The 18504-nt window shown below is 35.4% G+C and overlaps 3 protein-coding genes across 6 annotated transcripts; all 3 read right to left on the minus strand.

Moving 5' to 3' along the window:
- Positions 1-211: 211 nt before the first annotated feature.
- On the minus strand, positions 212-7689 carry LOC108999253 (probable magnesium transporter NIPA6). Of its 4 annotated transcripts, none has more exons than XR_004801552.1 (10): positions 7402-7640; positions 7272-7328; positions 6750-6840; positions 6480-6640; positions 6265-6392; positions 5842-5979; positions 4099-4191; positions 3290-3410; positions 2648-3169; positions 212-1616 (listed from the first exon to the last, which is right to left on the minus strand). XR_004801552.1 is itself a non-coding variant. In XM_018976117.2 (9 exons), the coding sequence occupies exons 1-9, from the start codon at positions 7583-7585 to the stop codon at positions 3048-3050; spliced, it is 1095 nt and encodes a 364-aa protein (XP_018831662.2). In that variant the 5' UTR covers positions 7586-7689; the 3' UTR covers positions 2408-3047. The 4 variants fall into 4 exon arrangements, 1 of the variants encoding a protein (XP_018831662.2); XR_004801553.1 differs by lacking the exon at positions 212-1616 and adding an exon at positions 2201-2311; XM_018976117.2 differs by lacking the exon at positions 212-1616 and having other exon boundaries at positions 2408-3169; positions 7402-7689.
- Positions 7690-11188: 3499 nt separating this feature from the next.
- LOC108999117 (F-box protein At4g18380-like) lies at positions 11189-12968 on the minus strand. The gene has a single exon (XM_018975914.2). It carries the CDS (start codon positions 12471-12473, stop codon positions 11424-11426), a length of 1050 nt encoding a protein of 349 aa, XP_018831459.1. The 5' UTR covers positions 12474-12968; the 3' UTR covers positions 11189-11423.
- Positions 12969-13709: 741 nt separating this feature from the next.
- LOC108999263 (serine--glyoxylate aminotransferase) lies at positions 13710-18504 on the minus strand. Its single transcript, XM_018976128.2, has 6 exons — positions 18368-18504; positions 16717-16997; positions 15851-16135; positions 14659-15025; positions 14266-14476; positions 13710-14116 (listed from the first exon to the last, which is right to left on the minus strand). Exons 2-6 carry the CDS (start codon positions 16919-16921, stop codon positions 13979-13981), a joined length of 1206 nt encoding a protein of 401 aa, XP_018831673.1. The 5' UTR covers positions 16922-16997; positions 18368-18504; the 3' UTR covers positions 13710-13978.

Here is an 18504-nt window from a genome sequence, read left to right on the forward strand (position 1 = left end):
AGTCTATCAGTACGCAGCACACCTCTCAATAAATGAGGAATCAAGTCCCAGGAATCCCAAGTATTATTGACTCCCTGAGATCCTAACCGAGCCAACAAATCAGCAGCTGAGTTACCTTCTCTATACACATGCCGCAGTCTGAATGTAACTTGCTATAGAAGGACCATAAGCTCCTCCCAAAATTCTTCAAGATACCAGACACCACATGTAGATGAGGTGATCCAGCTTATCACCACTTGAGAGTCCATCTCTATCTCCACTCTAGAAATCTGTTTATGCCTTATGAGTCTGAGACCGTGTAGAAGTGCAAGAAACTCTGCAACTGTGTTAGTACCTTGCCCAACATCAATTGCAAAAGCTGAAAACATTCTCCCCGCAACATCTCTGATCACCCCTCCGACTCCTGACCTACCCGGGTTACCTTGGCTACTCCCATTTACATTTAACTTATACCAACCCATACTTGGTCTTTGCCAAGTGACCAACCTAAAAGGTTTTAGCTTTGGGGCTTTATATGGAACATTCAAGTCCGCTAACATTTTCTCATCTCTTGCACTCAATGGCTTTACAACTTTGATTTTTTCACTTAATTTCACAACCCAGTATTTTATCTTCCTCCATAATTCCTCTGTACTTATATTTCTTCCTTCCATACGCACGCTGCATCTTCTAAGCCATAGCTGCCAAGTGACTATAGAGGGGATTTTCTCGAGTAACTATCCCTTCGTAGTAGCTTTAGAAGCTTTACTAAACCACGCTTGCACTACTTCCTACCAACTTTGAAACTGTCTCCAAGGCATACCAACTTGTTTTGCGCATCTCTCCCAAATAGAAGAGGCCACCTCACCCGTAGCCAACACATGATTAATATCCTCATATCCACCTTTTTCACAACAATTACACTTTTAGACCAAAGGTATGCCTGTTCGACGAACATGATCATCCACACTTAAAAGCATTGTTAACACTTCTCCATATAGTTACAGCAAAAGTTTTGGCGAGACTTGGATGCCAAATCCACTAAGCCCAGTTAAACTTAGGAGATTTTATTCTCACCACCTCTCACGCACTTTTTGTTGTAAAAACCCCTTCTTCCTTAGCCATCCACACAAGCAGGTCCTCACCCTCTTTTTGGTGACTCAAGAATTGAAAATTTTCCCCAACTTTTTGAACTCCAACCAGACTTATAAGGAGCTCCATGTTCCAGACCCCATTCAACTTACACTCTTTTACCTTTAGGCCTGGACACCTAGAGATTGGCAACCTCTCCCCAAGTGTCTCTACTCCCATCCACTTATCAAACCAAAAAGAGATCAACCCCTTTCTCAGTCTTCACTTTGAATTTTCTAATATGAATGGAACACTCCTTATCACCAACTTCCAGAACTAACTTCCTTTGTTCGGATTTAGTAAGGATACATGAACATTTTTCACATATTTTGTCTTAAAAAAATAGCCCACAGAGAATTTCCTGTTAATAATCTCCACGCAAATTTCATATGTAGTGCTTTCTAAGTTTCATGTAAATCCCGAACCCCAATACCACATTCCCCTTCCGGTTTACACATGTTTTCCCAAGTTTTCCAATGCTTTTTGGGCTTCCCATCCTTATATCCCTAGAAAAAATCAGAAAAACATTTAGTGATGTTGGATAGCACAGATTTGGGAGCTTGCAAGATAGATAGAAGATGTATTGGGATACTACTAAGCACATGCCGCATCTGATTAATCTGATTCTTTATATTGTAAAGTTCTTTTTATTTTAAAATAGTTTTGCCAATTTGTATTCTTCTTTGTATAAGATCTTTGTGTGTTTATTATTTCCCTTTAATCTCTATCTCACTCTTAAAGTATTCATGTAATCTCTATCTCTATCTCACTCGTTTGTTTTCACAACTATTCTCGTCTCATCTTATCTCATCATTACAACTTTTTCAAATTTTCACACAAAATAAAATAAACAATTCAACTTTTTCAAATATCAAAACAAAAATAATATTAAAAAAATATATTCTAACAATATTTTATTCAACTATCAACTTTTATCTCAACTCATCTTATCTCATCTCATCTGCGAAAACAAACAAAGCCCTACATATCTATCTTGGGATATGGAGAAGGTAAATGTAAACTAAGACCAATTCAACAATTTGAATTGATATTTACTTCAGTATTAATTTAGAATGTAAGTGGACTCTGATTTAGACATAGTTATCCTAATTTAAGGGGCTACATCTGCCGGAACATAACTCAAATTGCTGTTTCTGTCTTAAAAAATCAACATCCTTGTGTACAAATCTTCAAGCAGGCACTGCATGATTTAATGGAATTGTGGAACGATGGAAGAAAGAAGATTTTATCAGTTTGATGGGCAAAGATTAGAGTACTTCACAGTAGGGTCCAAATATTTTCATGCATAGGAGAAAGCCAAGAACATTATCCTTCATTCCACTCAAAAAACGTAAGGCAGGCAGTACATCAGTAAATATTAACAAGTCTACAACTGATTGCAAAAACACTCTTCAAGCATTTCCTTCTTATTTAAGAAACAAAAGATTCCCAAAACAGAAAATAAAAAGAAAAAGAATAACAGAAATCACTCATCTTACACCGGAGATCATAAAATGAGCAAAGAATACTTGCCTACCTTGCTGGAATTCGGGTTCTTGAGTCTTCAGAGGGATTCAATCTTGCTTACCTAAAGCCATTTCCTTATTTGACAAGTGAACAAACCACACGTGAAAAACCAGCAACCTTGGACAAACTGTACAGGTATGCACCTCAGAGACTTTACTGTCATTTGTTAATCATTCCTCCAAACCATACACCAAAACAATGAAATCCCCATGATGCTCAAGAGCAACTATACAACCCACCTGAACAAGCTCTGGAAGTCTTCCTTATTGTACGGGAGGTTATGTCCAGAACTGAAAGTGCAGAGTCACCTGATGGACATCCTTTTCAAAATTCTTCAAATTTCGGTTCTGCCTTGTCGTTAATTTGAAGTAATGGGATTGCATTATCTGAAGCAGACCTATCTAGTACAGTTATTGACTCCTTAAGCAAATTTCCTCAGGAGAGGTTTCATCTTCCTCTTCATACTTCAGTAAATCCCCATTTCCGCTGCAAAGTCGATTAGACAATGAAGGGGATACAGGTGTGTAGCCACCTGTGGTTATTTTAACAATAAAGCATGAAAGACAAAAGGATAAATCGAGGTTTCCACATCTCAATCTGATACATAGTGAATGGATTGAAATAAATGGGTACAATTGAACCTATCACACACCTCTAAAAGATGAGCTTCTCTCAAAGTCTTTGGTTGCATGCAATAAAATGGTTCCAGAAACCACAACAATAAAGCCACATATTTCTGTTAATATGGTTCCTCCACTTTGGTCGTCCCAGTCCTGAAACCACAAATTTCAACATACAATCTGCTTATCTTAAAGCATTTATGATTAAAAAATATGCTTGGTCTGGCAACAGGAAAATTCAAGTACACATATGGGTTCATCACAGAGATAGCATGAATTTATTCAGCGGGTCTCTGCCCCCAGGAATGCTAGGTCCAGAATATCTTTTACCCAAAATGAGGCTGGGAGCAGATTCTAAGTCTCCGTTTTAGAATTATAATAAACTAGGTACAGCTCCTACTTTCACTAGTCCAATCAGCAATATAACGTTTCTCCAACCTCTCTTCCATGATGCAATGACCCTCAGAACTTATGATTTGTAATTAAGGTGTGGACAAGGACAATAGGTGTAATATTTAACACCCTAGTGCTTGATACTCTTCTGCAGGTGTCATTTCTAGCTTTTTCCAGCCCAAATAAACCAAAAACCTAAAATTTCTCCACTTCATCTAACAAACTGGGTTTGGCAGATGCTCACAGCAAGCCCATGTATTATTAAGTGGAAGCCAGGATTCATCTTCAGCACCTAATAAAGTGGTATGTTGAATTGAAGACTGTCTTTAATCGATTCTTCAATCCATTTTGTGCATACCCAAATCCATGCCTCAAGAAGAATAAAACCAACTTGAAAGTGAAGCTAGGGATAGAATATCCAATACAAAAAATAATTACCGGACAATACCTTAAACATAATGACACTGGCTAGGATTGTAAGTGTAGTGAACATCACGTAATAGATAGGGGACACAATGGCAGTGTTAAATGTGTCAAGTGCCTGAAACATCAGACTAAAGTTGTTAGAGAATAAATTATAGACTCAAACTTGTAGGTATCAAGAAACATCCCAAAACTCCTGAATATACTTAAATATTAAAGCATCCATTAGAGAAGATAAGACAAGGGTTAAAATAGCGATGACTTGCATAACAGATGAAAATTATTTCTGCAAAGGATCAAACTACGAATGTATATCTACTTTAGAGGAGCTAATTCTTCATGAGAAAAGATGATTAATTGAAATATGGTTTTAGCAGCACAAAATTTTAATGTCCTTTTGGCACGTAAACTCAACGAATTTACCCAACTCATTGAATATATATTTTTGGAGCTAGGCTATTTTAATTCTAAAGAATAACATTGAAAATCTGCACTGATGAAGAGTAGAGGCAATTAGACCAAAAAATAAGAGTGAAGCACTAAGATCAATCTGTTTACTTTCTCATCCAAGGTTTACAGGAGCTCTGAAAAGTAAATAACTTTTAAGTGATTATTGTAAGGATCTGCATATGGTTAGAAATAAAACCAAAAACTAAATCTCATGGTACAATGATTAACTTTTTTCCCAATGAAAAATATTAGAACATGAAAGGTTGGATTCACTTGCTGGTTGTAGCTATTGAAAAATCTGGTATATTTAGCAAAAATGCCATGGTCATTGCTTCAGATTGTGCCTTCAAATCTGGTATAAACCCAATGAAAAGATTTGAGGCAGCCACAAAGTTTGACTTAGATACATTAAAGGATTAGATTTATAGGAGGTAGAAGTCTAAATAACTGGACAAGTTGGTGATTTTGATTTATTAGAAAAAGGAAAAAATTCAATTTCATGCTACATGATATAGTATTGCAATCCCTCCACATAAGTCTCTCTAGTAAAGTGATGAAAAGTTGGAACTTGAAATTGGTTTTGCATCATATGAAAGATACCCAAGGGAGCATGAACATGCACATTGCATGTTTTTATCTGTGGAGAAACTTGCAATATCTGACCATGACAAGGGATGAACAGAAGATCCCAGCAATTTGAAATTGGCATTACTTGATTACTATGGGACAATAACTGTGACTATCAAGTACCATGCCTTATATACTTCAACATAGATACTATTTTAAGAATGCCCAGATTCTGTAGACAAAGTTGTTATATATGGGTATACCCCGCATACTACACCAATGAATAACATCATGGGAAGGGGAATATTAGTAATGCCACACATCAGACTCTCACGTACATTTGAGCTCTCTTAAAGAACCCTAGGTCAACTGGAGTAAGCTTGAGTCATTCAATCACTTTGGTAGATCCATGGAAGTCAACTATACCTGATGAATGTGGGAAGAAAAGCAAATATTCTGGACCATAAATTGCTTGTAAGACTTTGACAAGACCACATATCAAGAAGCATTTTGAAATCACGATAGATAAGTATGCATAAGTCCTTGAAGGTATTTCATTAGTCGAAACAAAGTAGTAAACATTGAGGGGAAAAGAACAAGGGAAAGGAAAATTTGAAAAAATAAATCAAAGTAAGAAAAAAGAAGGGGTAACCTTTACCTGATATTTGAAGTATCAGGGATTGTAGAAATACAACTCTTAAAATTATGCTAGGCTAAATTAAACACATTGACACTACCATCCCATACTGACCTTGTTGAGATAATTCATCTGAGTGATGACACATGTAGCCACAACCAACATGAAAAACCATGTTTCTGGATAGAATAACTGGTTCTTTCCCTCAAAAGTTAACTTTATTGAAGTTCCAAGGGCTTTAACACTCATAACCTGTACAAGTATTGGCAATTTACACATTTAAAAGACACACAGAAATAGCATGTATAAGTTTGAATTGCAAAAGAAGAAAAACCACTGAAGAAGATAGGAGAGTTCAAATGCTAAAAAATGAACATCTCCGTATATGTATAAATCTTGTATCAGTGAAGGTCTACAGAAATGGGGAGAGAGAGAGAGAGAGAGAGAGAGAGAGTCTGTGTGTGCAGGTGCGCATGTGTAACATTAGGGTATTCGGCCAGGAAAAGAACTGAAAACCATTAACAGTTGAAATGATACCGAGAGCGAACCCATCAAAGAACAGATTCCGGTGAAAATTAACACGTTTGTATGCCCACATCGTGGTGCAAAATGGAAGACCAGAATGAAAACCAACACAGTTACAGAGGCCATGTAAAGCAGAAAAGCTGAAACAGAGAGGTAATGTTTTAGGTCAGTAATGAAGAGTAATATACATGCTTAAACAAGACACAATAATTAGGGTAAACTCTAACCTGGTTGAGTTGCCATACTCCATATTTCCTGAACAGATGTAATGGGATGCTCCTGTGGTGCATGGATAACAATTACGACAGAACCTGCAATACACATCACGCAGCCCAAAATTCCAAGCTGGTGTAACCTCTCCTTCAAGATAAAATGAGCCAAAATAGCACTAGCCAATACAATTAGAGTCAATATCAGAACAGAGCAACCACATTATATGACACCAGAAGAACAATGATCGACTGAGAAAGAAATGGGCAGCAATACCACAAACCTACCTGACAATAATACTTAATGCACCAAGAGGAGTAACAAGAACTGCAGGGGCAAATGCATATGCAACAAAGTTTGCAACCTCTCCAACAATCACTGTGTGAGAAATCATATAACAAGAAGATCACAAGTTCAATACCAAATCCCAAAAGAAGATCACAAGTTGTATGATATAACCGTAGATTAAGAACACCAATTTATATGATTAAACCAAAAACGAAAACAAAAAAGACTCAAAGCAGCTCATCGACTCCTCATGCCACCAAAAAGCGGAAAGAGAACTAAAATTCCAATATACAAACCAGAGCACAATACGAGGCACTGTAATTGATTATCAATATTAAAGCTATTTCCTATGGCACATTAAGAGAGCACACAAATAGATTGTATAATTAATAACATGAAGAAGACCGTTTTTGTGGTCTAAAAAATGATGATTAAGCAACTAACAAAACAATTTAAACCCATTTTGCTTTAAACGATTAGAACATATGAACAATGAAGGGGAACAGAACATAAAAGCTTACTTGTAATCATGCCCAGCCACCACAGAGGCTCCAAGAGATAGGAATACCCACCAACACCTGAACATTCAAGAAAAAACCCATTAAAGAAAAAACAAAAATTGAGAAAAAAACATGAGAAAAAGAAATTCACCAGCTCTGACACCAGAAGCTGCAGCAGCTCTTCTTAGACCTTTCTTCTTGATGATGAAGCTTGCCCCAATGAACCCACTTGATAGCAAAGCCAAAACAAAGCCTATTCGATTGTCTCCAGAGAAGCCCATGTCCAATTTCTCTCTCTCTTTACTCTTTTGGGACACTCTTCTTCTTTTCTTCATCGAAAGCTCCAGGCCACAATCTCGTTCAGATAATCCTCGTTCGCTAGCGTGAACTTTCTCTGTTTTTCAGGATGTCATTGGGGGACAGCTATGACGTCATATGTGAGCACTTTATTAAAGAAAATGATTTATACTATATATTTTTCACATTACATTTTATAATATGATGGGAACAATATATTAAATGAGAGATAATTTTATAAAATATTTTATAAAAATAATATTATTTTACAAAAATATCTTTATTAATATTATGAAATGTATTATGAAAATGTATTGTGTGTATCAATGCTTTTTATTAAAACTATTTTCCTTATTTTGATTCACTTCAAGAAATTATAGATTTTTAATTAGTACATTAATTTGATGCATGTTATAAAACTGCTATATGCATCTAGAAATATATTTTAGATTCATATTGTGTTTTACACACAAAATAAAATAAATAATTTAATTTTTATAAATCTTAAAATAAAAATATTTTAATAATATTTTATTCAATTTTCAACTTTTATTTTAACTCATCTGCGAGAATAAACGAGACCTTAGAACGTGAAAAATTAATCGGCATGATAAAAAAAAAAAAGACAACTAATGACAAGCCGACTCGTTTTCCCTCTCCGACAAAAAGGGTATCTAGAGAGGTAAAAAAAATCTTATATTCTCTGTTAAGAGGTTGGCCGGAGCTTCAACTCCACCCACCTCCTCCCGTTTGTATAGTCTAGATAATGTTCTATTGTGTTTTTTTCAATTTTTTTCTAAATATTCCGACCATAGCACATAGAAGTGCCGGTCTACTACTTTTCGACTACCTAAGACTGCCTACTTTTCGACCACCCAATACCGCCACGTGTCACACCACAAGAGTCGCCAACCACCGATCCTTCGGATGGCAAAAGAAAAGACTTGAAAATACCATAATCGAGACAAATTCCTCAATATGAATCGTTGGTAGCTATAGTGCTATCCTTTTAATATGAAAATTATTACAGATATAAAGAGATTATATAAAAATAAATTCATCAACTGGCGTGATTTTATGAAATCTATTAAATTTAAATTATAATAAAAATAACTTGACAATCTGACGTATCATATTAAGTCACGTTAATTTATGAGTTAATTTTATATAATTTTTTTATGACTAAAATATTTATCTTTTAATATACAAACATGATATTAATGCAATGTAAATGGCGTGAGTTAAATTTGGAAAGAAAGTCATAAATGTGTGATATTTGTTGACACATGATAGTTAAGACAATACAAACAAAAACCTTATTCTATGACAGGGTGTGTGGTTCATTAATTAATTAAATATGTTAAAGAGTTTGGCCAATAGGAGCGAGAGTAGCAGCATATGGGAAGATGCCAGTGGGCCCCTTACCAATCATACATATATTTGTAACTATGGTCTAATTTTTTGAGTTGCTGGATTTTTCCCAAGTGGCAATTGCCTATGGTTGATTTGCTATAGCCTATAGCTATCCTAGCACTTGGGCCGGGCTCTTTCAAACGGTTGTGCTGCAAATTTCACAGCCAAGACAGAGGGTAACGAGAAGGGTTAGGTATGCCTAAAATTTTTTGGAGAGTATATTAATAAATTATGTTATTTTATATTATATAAAAATAATTTTATAAGTTAAATCATGTTAATTTATAAATTTATTTTTATAAAATTTTTATTTAAAATAAATATTTCTCTAACTTAATACTTCCCTCCAAACTAGGTTAGTCTCATCACCATATATGGATCTACCCATGAAAGGTCAACAGCCAAAAGGATGAGAGATGAATTAGCTTAGAAAAAGAAAAAAATTCGAAAGATGTATTGCTCAAAAGGAGATTTTTATTTGCAATATAGTGTGGAGGGAATACATTTCACACCATTAATATGACATGATTTGATTTATAAAGAAAATCAAAATATTTAAGTTGAGATTACAAGATTGACCTTAATTAACTCTAGACGTGGTGAATAGGTGCATGCCACAATTTTTTGCCCAATTTTAATCTATGCCAAAATTAACTCTATAAATTTCAAAACAACCCATATGCATTAAGCCAATTACAAGATAAGAATTTTTGGTAACGAACGAAACTATTTAAAGAACTCTTTAAAAATAAAACATCTTCGAAGTAATCTATGAAGAATAACCCAATTCCACCATTTGAAAAAAACTTACAAGTAGTTTGATTACAAAACATTTGCAACCATCCCCTTCAACAAAACCTTTGTGAAGCAAGAATTCCTACTTGCCACGAACCTTCAAGTAATTTATTTTTACAAATAAGATGAGATAGTTTTGTTAAAATGTGTGTGCTTGTTTATAGAGATGAGATGAAAATGTTGACTTTTTTTTAAGTATTTGATAAAGAATGAAAACTGGGACCCACTAATTATTGTGTATTTTTTTGGGTAAGATTTTATGAAACAATATTTGAAAAACTAAGACCCACTAATATCAGATCTCATGTATGAGACAAACGATATTTGAATAGTCAATGGTACGGGCATCAATTCAACCAATGAGAGACGACCCGTACGAGATAAGCAGATAGCAGACAGCTGAAAGCATATTATCCACTGGCAGACTTTAATGTCGAAAGATGAACACGAAAGAGAGAAAGGCGAGGCTCCACTGGCAACTTTTTGTGTATAGTACAGTCAATGAACAGTGATAAAATAATGAGAGATGAACTGAGATAAGCAATAGGTGTTTATTTTTAGAGTGTCTGACCGTACAAAACTTGAAAAAAGTTTTTAAAGTTTTCTGTTTCATCTCTAAAGTAAACGATGCTTACTCGCAAAGCTTTTGTAACATAAATCCATTACTTGACACGTGTCCATACCTCAGCACCAGATAAAATTTCTGACAATTTTCAAATTTGGTTTCTTCTATTGGAACTTCCACTGGCTGAAGTAGTTGTCTCACATCACATGGATCTTTCATTGTTGTGTTTTGTGTGGTTTGCTAAAAACTCCAACAGGATTTTTCCTTGTAAAAGCTCTAAAACCCTTTTAGAAGAGAGTTAACTTACAAAACCATGTAAATGCAGTAAGCTGGTGAGTGGAATGCCTCTTTGCCAAACTCCTTTCAACTGACCATGTTTGCCCATTGTATGTATGTTTTGCCGACTTGAGTTGAAGGTTCCATAACAAAAGAGATACTCACTATGTCTCTTCGTTGTCATAATCCTTTCATTTTTCCTTGATCTGTAGACTGTTTTAGTTCCATTACACTTTTTTTATACACTCTTTTTGTTTTGTTGTCATTTCGTATTCTAGTATTACTAAGTTTTCTTGATACTTGATTTGTAGATATCTTTATTGTCATTTTGTTTTGTTTTGTTTTTTCTCTAACATTGTATTTACTACTTTTGGATGCTTGTGATCTTGCAGTCCCTTCTGTTACCATTTTTTTTTTATCCATAAAATACACGCAAACAATTAGAAATGATCAATAAATGTTACTTATATCCATCTCTCTTCCCTTCAACGGTACTCACTAAGGGTCCGTTTGGATACAGAGGTGAGATGAAACCATCTCGTTTCATCTAATTTCAATTAATAATCTCACTATTATTTATAAATCATCTCAATTCATCTCATCTCATCTCACTATTCAAATTGACCCTGAATGCTACTGACAAATGCAAAGGAAAATCATTTCCTCAAATTTTTGGGACAAGTAGTTGGTAGTATTTTTTGTTCCCTAAAACTTACATATGCATTGGTCTTCACTCTAATCCCAACAATCAAAGCAAACAGTTAAAAGCTTCTTATTCTATGCACTGCATTATATACAAAAACAAAGAAAATATGCAACTTGAAAACTCAGAAGGAGCTCATTTCCATCACAAACATTGGCTTCCTCTTCACCATCTCTCTCACAGCTTCTCCAAAAACTGTCTTCTCTTCATCCTCTCCATCCAAACCACCCACCAACAAATCCCCATCACTTTTTCCCTTTGTCACCCTACCAGCAGGCTTGATGAGCATAACTGTAACTCCTTTCATGGCAGACCCGGATGCCGGCAACTCCATTACCGGCTTGTACCACAGCTTCACGCGCAATTTTGGTATTGGAGTTCTCTCCAAGGACGACTCTAGTGATGTTCCCTTCAGAGTTTTCCTCAGCTCAACTATCTGTTCTTCCACCATGCAAAGCTTCCCTTGCTTTCTTATATCTGTGATAACTACTCTTTGAAGTGCAGGACACTCTGCAACGATCTGTTTCAGCAAGTAATGCCTCACAGACGCAGATACTAAGCAAGATATCGTCCACATGATTCGGGATTTCAGCTCTTCTCCAGCTAAATATGGATGCAGAAATTCTTCTTCTCCTTCTTCTTCACGTTCTTTTCCATTGATACTTGATGAAAAAGTTCCCTTTTGGAAGGATGTTGCGCCTAGGATTATGCAACTCTTGAGCTCTTCACCAAATTCAGCTTTCCACTTGAGCAACGAATCACCACTGTCGAATCCCATCTCACAGTCAATATAAGGTAGCTTTAAATGCAGAGTTTTTACTCCATTGAAGTTTTTCAGAACTTCATTAGGGGAACAGTACAAGAAATGGTCAGGCTTGTAGTTTGAGGCGTGCCTAGCAGAAATGACTTGATGAAGGAATTGAATGGGTTTTATGATCAAATTGTGTACAAAGATCTTGAGAACTTTTATGGGTAAGACTTGCCTTGGTTTTGGATTAGGCACATGGAGAGGGAGGGGAAGAAAAATGGCATCAACTTGAGGAATAAGATAAGCAAAACGCTTAGAGACTGAGAGGCATCTTATTAAAGTCTCAGCTTCAAGGAGTTTATTGAAGATGAGGAGGAGAATTGCATCTGGAAGACGATCAAAATGATCTTCTTGATTGGAACTCATTGAATTTTGGGTTATAGGAGAGAGGTGGAAGAGAATTGGAAGGTTATAAAGGAGTGCGTATAGTTTTGAAACCGAGGGACTGCACGCGGTTTGTTAGACCAAATTCCATGTATTTGGGGACTGTTTTAGTAGGACAAGTTTCTGACTAATATACTATATAGGATGTTCCGGCAAGCATACAACCTTATCCAAACTATTTTTTTAAGGAAAAGAAACCAAAAAATAAATAAATAAATAAAATGAGGCAACATGCTGCAAAAGCAAAAGGTAAATTAATCAATATTGGATGTGTTTTGTGAATATATTAATAGGATAAGATTGAGATGATGATGCTCATCTTAGGATGCCAAACTAGAACGTGGGATATTAGAGACATGCCCAAAGATTCGGTTGTCGACTGAATATTATATATGAATAATTCTTCTCATTAACTACTATTTAGTATTTCACAACCCACACTCTATGAAAAAAGAAAAATTCTATTTGCAGTCTTCAAGTAGAGATTGCATGTGCAGACACATTATTAAATGAGAGAAAACATCATTTTAGGAAGGGATAATTTTATAATTTTAAAAAATTTTAAAGTTAAAATAGCCTAGGCTTGCATTGCAGTCTCCATTTTAAGATTGTACCTAGCATTGCTCAAGATGGGTATTGCTATACATCAGTCATTATTTACTGCCACACCCCATACCTAATAGTTTTTTTATTTTTTCAATAGAGTGTGAGATGTTTTTCATAGGGTGTGTAGTAGTGAATAGTGACTGATGATAAAAATTATTCAAGATGCCAATGTAGCGGAAGGAATGAATATTGAGATATAGACACAAGGAAAGATACATACATGCCGAGTGATTCGAGGATGCTGGAGACAAAATATTAAAGCAGAAAAACTACCAAAAGACCAAAAAAAAAAAAATACAAGTAAAAGAAACTGATGGTGATGTTAAAGGAAACAGAAGTGCTGAAAGATATGGGTCAAATTGAAGGATCAAGTGAAACAAGCATGCTAAAATATGCAAGGATGCTAGGTAGGAAACAGGGGAAGAACAAGGTTGGTGAGAAAAAATAGAGGTACTAGTACAGGATTAAGATCTCCTAAAGTTCCTACCCAAACTCTAGTGCCCAGAATGGGAGAGAGAGAGAGAGAGAGAGAGTTCGGGTCTCTAGAGGATCCAAATCCACTAACACATGGTGATGATTAGATTTTCTGCATAGAGATCATGGTACTGGCACTGAGAGAGAAAGACATGTTTATTAATCTTTTAGCAGGCTTTATCCAAGTGAGGTTAAAATGAATCTAATGTTCTCAACATAGTAATAGTGCCAATAGAACAGACAATTGGACTTAAAGATGTGTCCAAATACAGGAACAATGCCAGAAGCATTGTATATTAAATAGGGAATTTGGTGAGCCTCAAGAGTGCAAGTAGAGGACATTATACATTTTTTTACGAGGAAGCTGAAGGAAGCCATGGAAGAAAAAGTAATTACATAAAGGTGACTCAGATCCTGGAAGGGATGAGTGGGATGTTGTTCTGCAAGTATACACAAGCAGCAGCAACTCCGCTTCCTAGCTTTACCGGATAGCCCACATCCTTGAGTATCATCTCCACTCCAGCAAGACAACCCAATAATTGTAACTGAAAATAATGAAAAAGATTACCAGATAAAGAAGGACCAGGTCCATTCATGAGGAAAAAATGGCAGAAAGAAACTAAGATTAGGGACATGGCAGACTAATATGCAATCCAGTTATAAAAGACATTAAGGATTTTGAAAATTAACACACCTCATTCAGATTTCCAAGGTGCCCTATTCTGAAAACCTTCCCAGCTACTTTATTCAGACCCAGACCTAAGCTTAAATTGTATCTTTTCCATGCCCTTCTAACGATTTCAGAACTATCAATGTAGGGAGGAACTACAACTGCAGTTACTGTGTCACTGACCCACTCCTCCTTTTGGGTGCAGTTCTTCAAGCCCCAGGCCTCCACAGCAAGCCTGCATTTAAGTTAAGAACCACCAATCATACCAATAATTCATATTTAAAGAAAGAATATAAGGAACATGAACATCACAATGTTCTTCTCGGAATTCATCAATTCAACCTTCACATAGGAAGCTAGACTCTCAAAATAATCACAAGTAATAAACCTAATTAATAAATGCAAAATATGCCTCACCTTGTTGCTTTGCCTAGACGGCTATGCCTTGCAATCACATTGTCAAGCCCTTCCTCAAATAAGAGATCCAGAGCTGCTCTGAGACCGTACAACAGCTGGATGGAAGGGGTGTACGGCCAAAATGTTCCCAAATTATAGAACTTCAAGTAGTCCTTCCAGTCAAAGAAAACTCTGACTGATTTTGCAGTTTTAGATGCCTCCAGAGCTTTAGGGCTTGCACATACAATACCAATCCCAGTGGGAAGAGAGAGAGCTTTCTGAGATCCAGTTAAAGCAACATCTATGTCCCATTCATCCATACGGAAATCAAGAGCTCCTATGGAAGACACTCCATCAACAAGGAAAAGAGCTGGATGCCTATATTCATCTGAGAGTTCGAGAGAAAACATAAGAGCCAGAAGGAGAATTTTCAACTGAAAGGGAGAAGTATATATGGAATTATGGATTAATAAATCAAAGTTGTAAAAATTAAAACCAAGAATTTTATGAAATATCACAATACAAACATATAAAAGAAAACATGATGCATTCCAATTAAGTATTCAAGGCTGTATATATATTCTGGGAAGAGATCAAGATCTACAAGCAATTTTATAGACTAGAATTTGGACCAACATATAACGAACCAAATTAGAAACCAAACTAGTTTTGTTTTATTGATAGGTTGAACAGAGATAAGAACAATTTCAAGTATAAAGGCAGCTGCCTTCATGGTTAGATTATGATGAGGAAAGGGCTCTGGTTAATGTAATCCTATCATCCATGGAACATGTGGCCAGCCACATAGAATGATAAACATTACACTATCAACGAGAAGCTATAGTATCCGCTAATTGAATGATCTTAAAAAGCCTAATTCGTAAGAATGTCGCCTCTGTTCTCGAGCATGGCTGCAAGAGGTATCAGCTAAAAGAGTTTGCTGAAAACACTTCATCATCACCGAATGTGTTCCAGGAAAATATAGCTTACAAGTCAACCTTTTTACTTGCGCTTTTTGGTTTGTGTATTGAACAATGACACCATGCCAATGTAAAATATCAGGCTGACGTTTTCCGTTTTCACCAAAGCAAGATGTTTTTCATGGCTTGACTGTCGAAACAGGTTTTTATGTGGTTCATAACTTCAAATGTGAAGGCAGCATATCATACCAAGTAATCTCTACCATGAAAAACTCATTAGATAAAACACTTACCAAGGATTTTTCTCACTTCAGCCAAATTATTAGTAACGCCCGTTGCTGTCTCATTGTGAACAATGCAAATTGCCTTTATGGTGTGTGCAGTATCTGCTGCAAGTTTTGATGCCAGAATGTCAAGGTTGGCACCTTGGCCCCATTCACTTTCTATGACATCAACATTGAAGTTAAGGCGCTGCTGCTGATCAATCCAGAGCAGACTGAATTGACCAATGAGGAAAGATACAATGCGATCTCCTGGAGATAATGTGTTTGTAAGTGCACTCTCCCATGCACCAGTACCTGAACCAATGAAAAAATTCATTGTTTAAATTGTAGCACATAAATGAGACATACAGTGTAATCAAATAGATTAAATTGAATACTAATCCACCCATGGAATCCAATCGCGTAAGGATGAAAGTACTACCAACAAAATTTTACTATAAAATTACAAGTATGCATTTGGCATTTTAGAAAAGCACCTAGAAACTGATAAGACTGTTCATCCGGGCCGGGTTTTTACAACTAATTCCAGAAGTTCCATCCTAAAAACTGGAATTACTAGAATGCGAGGGAGCCAAACAAATTTATTATAAAAGTTAGGAATCACCTCTAGGAATGATAAAAATAATGAAGATGACGACAATTTTTGTAATCTCAAACATGATATCATTCAAAATACCAACTACAATCAGTTGAAATGATACATGTTTTATTCTTTTGACATATGGACACGTCTCTATGCATTGAAAAAAAGAGCCAATCTGAAAATAGAAACTCAGACCTTCCTGCTAACTAAGAATCAATGGAGTTCAAAGCTTTGCATGAAAGCCCTTTGCATCAAAAAATACATTCTATAACTACATTAATGAACACATCACCTGTGGTGGGGATCATAAATGGTGTTCCTGTAGTAGTCTTGAAAATCTTCTTCACATCCTCAAGCAGTGTTTTTGTCAATGCAGGGACAGCTGGAGAGCGGTAATCCTCATTGTTTCTGTTCATGGCCCGAATGACAGGTTCCGGGATATTGACCGGCCCCGGAACGAAAAGATGGTTCCTCCCTGGTCCATAAAAATGGTCCATTTTTTTCCCCTTGGAATTTCAATGAGGAATTGAGTACGAACAAATTCTCGAGGCTCCCAGCAACAAAACGCTTCAACTGCAAAAACCCATCAAATAAATTAATCTTAAGATTAATATGTTTTGAACATGTAATATTACGTACATGAGTAACAATAAAAATTATATGACTCACTTCATATTTCTCTCTTTTTCGTTGTGGGTCATAAAATTTAGGCAGGACATCTAAAAATATTAATATGATCACTAACTCTAATGATGCAAAGGGAAAAAAAAAGTGGAAAATCAGAATTTTAATGAAAGATAAGTTTATAGATTTTGAATAAGACATGATTTTTGTTGTAAAATAGCCAATTATAAGAACAAGCAATTAAACAAATTAAGCATGTCCCATTGAAAGCTCTTTGTTTACTTCCACAGCCTTTCAACTGAAATACACAATAAATTCCCCTTCAAGATTATCAATAATGATAAATAAATAGATATATAAAGCTGTAACTCCAGGATCAATACGTACAGTTTCGAAATTTCACAAGCCATTAGTCAGCTCTTACCTTCTCCATTTCATTGTTCCAAGAAAAAAATAAGATGAAATTACAAAGAGGACTCCTATTTCCACAAATAAATTATACAAAAATAATTATATAAATTGATATGACTTCATCTGATCTGTTATATGTACTTTATAATAAAAATAATTTTATAATCTGACAAATCATATTAAGTCATATCAGTTTATGAAATTACTTTTATATAATCACTTTGTGGTTAGAGTATTTCCGAATTACAAAAGTTCAAATTCTCCAAAAACATATATATTTTTTTGGCAATATATAATCGTATGCATATATTCACCCCTAGTTATATTATTGCTGCTCCATAAACTTAATGAATATTGGTCTTGTTTGTTTTCACAACCCCTCTTAACTCATATTATCTCATCTCATCTAATCTAATCATTACAACTTTTTTAAATTCTCACATAAAATAAAATAAACAATTCAACTTTTTTTCAAATCCTAAAATAAAAACAATATAAAAAAATATTTTATTCTAATTTTAATAATATTTTATTTATTTTTTAATTTTAATATCAATTCGTCTTATTTTATCTAATTATCTGAAAAAACAAACGAGGCGAGACATATAAAAAGCAAAACAAGACTTATCTTTGTTCTCCTTCCAATTAGACATATATTTTCTTGTCAGAAGAATCATACTAATTCAGACGGACAGAGTGATAGACACACACAAATATAGAGAATCCCAGGTACTAATTAGAATTTAGCAGAGCACAAAAACACTCTGAAACTGAAACCATAGTAAACATACACACGAAAACGCTAGACAGGAAACATGATACGCATAAGCAAAACGTATGGGATGTGTACTATGGCCAGATGCCAGAAGTCGGAAGAGTAATTTTTGCAGAAGAACTGGTCGTATTACCTGGAAGTGGAAGTACTTGCTGGACTTTTACCAAAATTCTTATGCCTGCTCTCTCTCTCTCTCAACTTCGGCAGAGAAGCTGAAAGGGTGGAGAGGAATACACTGAGCCTTGCAATTTTGTTTTTATAAAGAGCAAG

This window comes from Juglans regia, chromosome 5, assembly GCF_001411555.2.
Source record: "Juglans regia cultivar Chandler chromosome 5, Walnut 2.0, whole genome shotgun sequence".
NCBI classification, from domain to species: domain Eukaryota; kingdom Viridiplantae; phylum Streptophyta; class Magnoliopsida; order Fagales; family Juglandaceae; genus Juglans; species Juglans regia.